Source organism: Salvelinus sp. IW2-2015, linkage group LG18, assembly GCF_002910315.2.
Source record: "Salvelinus sp. IW2-2015 linkage group LG18, ASM291031v2, whole genome shotgun sequence".
NCBI classification, from domain to species: domain Eukaryota; kingdom Metazoa; phylum Chordata; class Actinopteri; order Salmoniformes; family Salmonidae; genus Salvelinus; species Salvelinus sp. IW2-2015.
Window position 1 is genome coordinate 65,129,124 of NC_036858.1, and position 9,030 is coordinate 65,138,153.

At 45.9% G+C, this 9,030-nt stretch overlaps 1 protein-coding gene across 1 annotated transcript in view; it reads right to left on the reverse strand.

Moving 5' to 3' along the window:
• LOC111978611 (fascin-2-like) overlaps positions 1-6,615 on the reverse strand; it is a 24,402-nt gene extending 17,787 nt beyond the window's left edge. The window contains exons 1-2 of the mRNA XM_024008760.2: positions 6,514-6,615; positions 4,224-4,950 (exon numbers count right to left, since the gene is read on the reverse strand). Coding sequence (XP_023864528.1) covers positions 4,224-4,950; positions 6,514-6,609 — 823 coding nt within the window. The 5' untranslated portion in view covers positions 6,610-6,615. The remainder of the gene's footprint in view (positions 1-4,223; positions 4,951-6,513) is intronic.
• Between the last annotated feature and the right edge of the window lie 2,415 nt (positions 6,616-9,030).

A 9,030-nucleotide genomic window follows, 5' to 3' on the forward strand; every position in this document is an offset into this window, starting at 1 on the left:
TCCTTTTTTACTGCATAGGTAGCTATCACAAATTCGACCAAATAAAGATATAAATAGTCACTAACCAAGAAACAACTTCATCAGATGACAGTCTGATAACATATTTTATTGTTATAGCATATGTTTTGTTTCGGAAAAAGGTGCATATTTCCAGGTATAAATCATAGTTTTACATTGCAGCCACCATCACAATCTCACCAAAAGCAACTAGAATAAACTTACCAAGAGCAACGTGGAATTACCTAAATACTCATCATAAAACATTTATGAAAAATACACAGTGTACAGCAAATGAAAGACAAAGATCTTGTGAATCCAGGCCAATATTTCAGATTCTTTAAGTGTTTTACAGCGAAAACACAATTTAGCATATATTAGCTTACTACAATAGCCAACCCACAGCAGCATTGATTCATGCACGTTACGATAGCGAATAAACCAGCAAAAGATATTACATTTTTCACTAACCTTCTCAAAACTTAATCAGATGACAGTCCTATATACATCATATTACACAATACATATATTGTTTTGTTCAAAATGTGCATATTTAGCAGCACAAATCGTGGTTATACAATGAGAATAGTAAGCCAAGCTGCAAACAATCTCTCTTAATACTAAAGTACCTATTAGAACATCCAATAGTCAAAGGTATATGAAATACAAATGGTATAGAGAGAAATAGTCCTATAATAACTACAAACTAAAATGTCTTACCTGGGAATATTGAAGACTCATGTTAAAAGGGACCACCAGCTTTCATATGTTCTCATGTTCTGAGCAAGGAACTGCGTGAGTATCTGGTCATGCCCTTTGGCCTCACAAACGCTGTGTTCCAGGCTCTGGTGAATGATGTTCTCCGCGACATGTTGAACCGGTTCATCTTCGCCTACATTGATGACATCCTCATCTTCTCCCACTCCCCTCAAGAACACGTGCTCCACGTCCAGCAGGTCCTTCAACGCCTTCTGGAGAATCAGCTGTTTGTGAAGGCAGAGAAGTGCGAGTTCCATCGCTCCACCATCACCTTTTCTGGGTTACATCATCTTTGCTGGGAGTATCCAGATGGATCCCGGGAAGGTGAGAGCAGTGATGGATTGTACCTCAGCCTACGTCCAGGGTGCAGCTGCAACATTTCCTGGGGTTCGCCAATTTCTATCTCCGCTTTWTCCGGGGTTACAGCACCATGGCTTCCCCCTTGTCAGCACTCACCACGCCAAAGGTTCCGTTCATGTGGTCCACAGCTGCTGACCGGGCGTTCCAGGACCTCAAACATCGCTTCACCACAGCTCCCATCCTGGTTCCTCCGGATCCATCTCAGTTCGTGGTGGATACCGGTTCTTCGGACGTCGGAGTGGGGGGCTGTCCTGTCCCAGCGTTCTGCCCTTGACCTCAAGCTACATCCCTGCACCTTCTTCTCCAATCGCCTCAACGCCACGGAAAGGAACTACGATGTGGGGAATTGGGAGCTTCTCGCAGTGAAGATAGCGTTGGAGGAATGGAGGCACTGGCTGGAGGGGGCGGAACATCTGTTCATTGTGTGGACTGACCACAAGAACCTGGAGTATCTCCGCATCGCCAAGCGCCTCAACTCCAGCCAAGCCAGATGGGCCCTTCTCCCTCTCGTACCGGCCGGGTATGTATTGTCCCATACAATAATACACTACATGACTAAAAGTATGTGGACACCTGCTCATCGAACATCTCATTCCAAAATCATGGGCATTAATATGGAGTTGGTCCCCTCTTTGCTGCTTTAACAGCCTCCACTCTTCTGGGAAGGCTTTCCACTAGATGTTGGAACATTGCTCTGAGGACTTGCTTCCATTCAGCCACAAGAGCATTAGTCAGGTTGGGCACTGATGTTAGGCGATAAGGCCTGGCTCGCAGTCGGTGTTCCAATTCATCCCAAAGGTGTTCGATGGGTTTGAGGTCAGGGCTGTGTGCAGGCCAGTCAAGTTCTTCCACACTGTCACGTTCTGACCTTAGTTCCTTTTTTTATGGCTTTATTTTAGTTGGTCAGGGCGTGAGTTGGGGTGGGCATTCTATGTTGTTTTTCTATGTTTTGTTCTGTTGGTAGATTTCTATGTGTTTGGCCTAGTATGGTTCTCAATCAGAGGCAGGTGTCAGTCGTTGTCTCTGATTGGGAGCCATATTTAGGTAGCCTGTTTTCTATTGTGTTTTGTGGGTGGTTGTTTCCTGTGTTAGTACCATACGGGACTGTTTCGGTTGTTTGTTTGTACTTTTGTTATTTTGTTATAATAATAATATTATAATATAATATTCTCATTATGGACACTTACCACGCTGCACATTGGTCCGATCCTTGCTACTCCTCCTCAGACGAAGAGGAAATCCGTTACACACACCGATCTCGACAAACCATTTCTGTATGGACCTCGCTTTGTGCATGTGGTCATTGTCATGCTGATACAGGAAAGGGCCTTCCTCAAACTGTCGTCTAGATTGTCATTGTATGCTGTAGCATTAAGATTTCCCTTCACTGGAACTAACTAGCCTGAAACATGAAAAACAGCCCCAGACCATTATTCCTCCTCCACCAAACTTTACAGTTGCCACTATGCATTGAGGCAGGTAGMGTTCTCRTGGCATCCGCCAAACCCAGATTCGTCTGTTGGACTGCCAGATGGGAAAAAGTTATTAATCACTCCAGAGAATGCTTTTCCACTGCTCTGAGTCCAATGGCAGCGAGCTTTACACCACTCCAGTCGATGCTTGGCATTGCGCATGGTGATCTTAGGCTTGTGTGCGGCTGCTTGGCCATGGAAACCCATTTCATGAACCCCCCGACTAACAGTTCTTGTGCTGATGTTGCTTCCAGAGGCAGTTTGGAACTCGGTAGTGAGTGTTGCAACCGAGGACAGACAATTTTTACGAGTTACGTGCTTCAGCTCTCGGTGGTCCCGTTCTGTGAGCTTGTGTAGCCTACCATTTCGTGGTTGAGCCGTTGTTMCTCCTAGATGTTTCCACTTCACAAAAACAGAACTTACAGTTTACAGTAATTTGACGAACTGACTTGTTGGAAAGATGGCATCCTATGACAGGTGTGGTTGAAATAGACGAATCCACTAATTTGAAGGCGTGTCCACATACCTTTGTATATATATAGTGTGTGTGCGCTTAATTTTTTGTTCCTACATTTATTTTAATTATTTGACGACCCCACTGCAGTTTGGGTCGCGACCCCGACTTTGAATAATACTACTGCTCTAGATTCTTGGAATAGATTTACTCTAGATTCAATCTCGATTTTAAGAGATGAGATACTAATAACAGATTCTGGAATCAGCTACCGGGTCTATGATAATGCAGTTGTTTGTCGCTCGGGCAATGGGAAAGAGACATTATTCTGCAGTGGGTTTCAAAAGCACTCTAAAGTTAAAGGGATACTTCAGGATATCTACTTCCCCAGAGTCAGATGAACTCGTGGATACCATTTATAAAGTCTCTGCATGCAGTTTGAAGGAAGTTGCTAACTAGCGTTAGCGCAATGACTGGAAGTTTATGTAACTGCTAGTTAGCATTGGCTCACGAAACTARCTCTAACTTCCTTCATACTGGATGCAGAGACATAAAAATGGTATCTATGAGTTCATCRGACTCTGGGGAAGTATATAAAGGGCTTCATTGCCAACATCCTAAAATATTCCTTTAAGCTACTGTAAGGAAGCAGTGGAATTTTACTACTAAAAGCCCTATAACAACACAATAATAGAATGTTAGAAACAGAACAATCAATCAACGCATGCACACTCGCACGCACACACACACAACCGACACCATATCAACTGTGTTCGTCTGGTCTTCGAGGAAACATCCAACCTCAGGCAATATGACAAGATAAGGAACCTGAAAACTACATTACCCATAATTATGGAACAGTCCCTATCGGCTGTCAAACATCCCTATCGAGTGGCAGTGGTATGGGTCCATGCATATTCAATACGGCCACTAATGTATTTCCTGTACATCTGAAAGCTCAGTTACCACAGTAGGTATTACGTGGTACAATAATTATGTGGGAGTAGCAGTAGCAGTAGTTGTAGTAGTAGCAGTTGTAAGAGTAGTTTTAGAGAGGAGAGAGAGAGTGAAAAACTAAAAACAGAAAGACAATGTAAGAGGTGTGTACTGTATATTTATGTGTGTGTGATGCACATGTTCATACTGTGTTTCCTCTACTGTGTATGTGGTGTATGTCTTACCTTGCCGTATAGACACATATTTACTGTTGGCTGCCATCAGCACCACCTGAGGGTGGCTCTCCTCCAGGTCAAACAGCTCGTCCTTCCCCGGCTTGCTGCACCTGCCAGACCTCAGTGTCCCCGTGGGGCCCATGGGACTCAGGTACTTCCCCTCACAGTCCTTAAATGCCAGCTTCCCACACTTCAGCTCCAGTGTGTACCCTGTGCCCCTACCGCTCTCCGCTGACAGCTTCCCATCGTTGACTAGGTAACGGCTGTCACAGGTCTTGAGCCGGTACTTCCCATCCAGGTAGACGAGCGTCAAGAGCGCTGCCACGCCCCACYGAATTTTCCGGTCCACGGTGATCTCGCCGTTGCGGGGTGACAGGTGGGCGTAGCGCTTGCGGGCCATACTGAGCAGGTTGGCCTGCGGGTGGAGCGCCAGGTGTACTGCCCACAGCTCCGCCTCTGTGATCACCTGGGTGAAGCAGGACAGGTTGTCCCAGGAGCCTCCAAAGAACCTCAGATAGGGTTCAGACTGCAGTGCCCAGCGGCCGTCTGATTGGGCAGCGATCAGGAAGCGGCAGTCTGTGTTCTGGACCTCGGCCTCGCAGGTGACCTTGCCATCCTTGTCGGAGGCCAGGTATCGGCCCAGATGGCTGCGGAAGTAAACCACCTGGGGGACCTGGGAGTCCTGCTCTAACGTCCACACCTGCTTCCTCTTCAGACTGGGGGCCGATGCATTCACCTGATGGAGGAGAGATCACTGTCAAACAGAGCACTGGGAATAGCTCTACAGATGGAGGAGAGATCACTGTCAAACAGAGCAATGGGATGCTCTTTACTGATGAGGAGATATGTTTAAACAGAGCATGGGAATAGCTCGTACAGATGGAGGAGAGATGCACTGTCAAACGTATGTATCAAGCTAAGCTGTACAGAGTTCAACAGTGAATAAATAGTGTGAAAAGTTGTGAGTCACTGAGAAATGCAATTAAGTTAATATAATACTACTGTGGTTTCACTGGGAAGCTCTCTAGAATGGAGGAGAGAGACACTGTCAAACGAGCCTGGAATAAGCTTCTACATGATGGAGGAGAGATCACTGTAAACAGAGCACTGGGAATAGTCTACAGATGGAGGAGAGATCATTGTCACAGAGAAATGGAAATAGCTCCTACAGATGGAGGAGAGTCTCTGTCAACAGAGACTGGGAATAGCTCTTCAGATGGAGGAGAGATCACTGTCAAACAGAGCACTGGGAATAGCTCTACAGATGGAGGAGAGATATGTCAAACAGAGCACTGGGAATAGCTCTACAGATTGAAGGAGAGATCACTGTCAAACGAAGCATGGGAATAGCTCTAGCAGATGGAGCGGAGTCACTGTCAAATACAGAGAACTGGGAAATAGCTCTACAGATGGAGGAGGATCACTGTCCAACAGGAGCTGGGAATAGACTCTACAGATGGAGGAGAGATCACTGTCAACAGCAGCACTTGGGATAGCTCTAAGATGGGAGGAGAGATACTTGTCAAACAGAGCACTGGGAATAGCTCTACAGATGGAGAGAGATCACTGTCAAACAGAAGCACTGGGAATAGCTCTACAGATGGAGGAGAGATCACTGTCAAACAGAGCAATGGAATAGCATATTACGATGGAGGAGAGATACTGTCAAACAGAGCATGGGAATAGCTCTACAGATGGAGGAGAGATCACTGTAAACAGAGCATTGGGAATTAGCTACAGTGGAGGAGAAGATAGGTCCAACGAGCAATGGGAATAGCTCTACAGATTTGGAGGAGAGATCACTGTAACGAGAATGGGAATAGTTTTCTACAGATGGGGAAGAGATAACTGTCAAACAGCATGGAATAGCTTCTAACGATGGAGGGGAGAGATACTGTTCCAAGAGCATGGGAGGAATAGCTTACAGATGGAGGAGAGATATGTAGAGCACTGTGGAATATGTCTTACAGATGGAGGGAGAAGTCACTGGTCATGAAGGAGCACTGGTAGCTCTCCAGCTGAGGAGAGATCTGTAGAGCAGAGATGGGAATTAGCTCTACAGATGGAGGAGAGATATGGTCAAACAGAGCACTGGGAATAGCTCCACTTGTCTCCCTCCGTCCTACCCTCTTCTCCTGTCTTCCTCCTTTCAAACTCTTTCCTGCTTTTGACAAACTTGTTTGGCATCTACTCTTCTCTGGCATGAAAAGGACAAAGGATTTGGCTAAAGCAGACCAGACTGGCACCAGTCTAGACAGGAACACAGTAAGACTAAGCTGTGTCAGATGAGGTATCTCACCTTGAAGCCAAAGGCCTCTGCGGTGAGGTAGCAACTCTCATGATTGATCAGACCAAACTGCAGCTTCAGTGGACAGTTTGTCCCGTTAGTGGGCATCCTGACCTGGAGAGGGGGAGAGGGGAGGAAGGGGAGAGGGCGGTTATAGGGTAATGACGAGAGTATGGCGAGAGGTGAGGTACGAGGGGTCGGCAGAATGAGGCAATGAAATATGAGAAGAAATCAATGAAGAAAGTAGCTATGTAATGCAGGGACTACAAATTCCTGCTTCTCTGCAGTCTTTAAAAAACATTTTTTACACAGATTAATAATCTACTTACTGTGGTTATGTGGTTCCTTTTCTATAGTTTCTGTGATGCCTACTCTCCTAATTCCCAGATTAAAAAGAATCCTTATTCTGTCTCTGTCTCCTCTCCTCTTGTCTCTCTCTGGGTGGTTGAGAGACTCTTGTCGTTCTCTCTCTACTCCTTCTTTCTCGTTCTGTCGTTCAGGGCTCCTGGGGTTTTCCCTTAGGTTTTTCCCTAATCAGGATTATAGTAGTTAGTAGGACTCAACACTGCAATCCAACTAGTGACGTCACCCTCTGCCCCTCTCTTCTCTCAACTTCCCTCTTTCAGACTACCTCTCCCCCTTTCGTTTCACAACTTCCCTCTTTCAGACTACCTCTCCCCTTCTCCCTTAATGTATCCTTCCCCTCTTCTTTCTCTCTCTCCCACAATGTCTGCCTCCCACTGAATCATTCCCGTTGTCTCTGTCTCACTCAATGACTCTCTCCCTCAATGTCTGCCTCCCACTCAATCATTCCCTTTGTCTCTGTCTCACTCAATGACTCTCTCCCTCAATGTCTGCCTCCCACTCAATCATTCCCTTTGTCTCTGTCTCACTCCATGACTCTCGCCCTCAATGTCTGCCTCCCACTCAATCATTCCTTTTGTCTCTGTCTCACTCAATGACTCTCCCCCTCAATGTCTGCCTCCCACTCAATCATTCCTTTTGTGTCTCTGTCTCACTCAATGACTCTCTCTCTCTATGCTTCACTCACTCTGTCTGCCTGTCCCCAGTCTCTCTCTCTTTCTCTCAGCCAGTCTCTCTGTTTCTCTAAATCCTTGTTCTTTCCGTCTCTCCCAGTTCCTGTCTATGAGATTACTGAGCCACTGGTCTCATGACCAGTTTCCAACCCTGGCCTCAGTGATCAGTCACCCAGTTAGCCAGCCAGTCAGCTCGTCGGCCAGACAGTCAGTCCGCCAGTCAGTCACCCAACCAGTCAGCCAGTCAGTCAGTCAGTCAGCCAGATACACCCAGCTTTACGGTCCTTACCTTCTCATTCACCTCTTCATCTCTCTCCCTCTCTTCTTACCGCTCTGTCACTTTCTGCCTCCCACGCTCTGTCACTTTCTCCTCCCACGGTCTGTCACTTTCTGCCTCCCACGCTCTGTCACTTTCTCCTCCCACGGTCTGTCACTTTCTCCTCCCACGGTCTGTCACTTTCTGCCTCCCACGGTCTGTCACTAGGCTTTTTTCCAATCAGGATTATTTAGTAGTTAGTCAGGACTCAACACTGGCAAAGCCACTAGTGAGTCAACTCTCTGCCCCTCCTTCTCTCAACTTCCCTCTTTCAGGACTACTTCCCTTCGTTTACAACTTCCTCGTGTCAGACTACCTCTCACTTCTCCCTTAATGTATCCTTCCGCACAGCAACTGGCAATATCTATTGCTCTCATGCTACGTCTCCATGAGGAAGGAAAAGGTTCGCAGCCTCTGCCCGCTACTTAGATATAAATCTATGTCACCGTTGTCCTTCGTGGCTCTCACTACAACACCAGATGCTGTATGAGTCTCTCCTCTTTGATTTTGACCGTCACACTGTCGCCTTCCTCATGTTCTACAAGGTGCACTACATTCTATTTATATGTTCTCTGCTTGATCACCCTTCGAATTGCACCATCTTCTGCTCGTCTCAAAGTGTTTTGTGCAATCCAACTTCTCAGTATATTCATTATACAATACCTCCATTTTGAGTCCTCACTATCTGTTTCAATACAAGTGACTTCTCCCTTGAAAATAACTCCACGCTCGCAGTTGGACAGCCCTCAACGATCAACATAGGAAGCCTCTTTTCTTTTGGGTTCTACAGTGTTCTATCTACGAGTATGTTTTACATGGACTCTCTGCAGAAGTACATGCATCCATCAATCATGTGTGCGACTTATTTGTTCATTTATGCTACCTAAAATGGTACTTTTTCGCGCTCTTTCTTCAATATGGTTCTGCCTCTCCACAATCTTTTGAGTTTTCTGAATCGATGTAGTGTAATGATATATACAGTGTTTTGTGTTTTTCTGGGAAAATGGGGTTGTCAATTGTCTCTTTGAAATGATTCCTGTGACTTATAATCTTAGGGGAGAGTGAGTGAGAGAGGACCGTAAAATTCCAAATTGAAAAAGGGCCTGGATAGTTTTGTGTCTCTCATATTCATTTTACCTTCTCTTATAGTGTTCTCTGTCTCTACGTCATATTGTG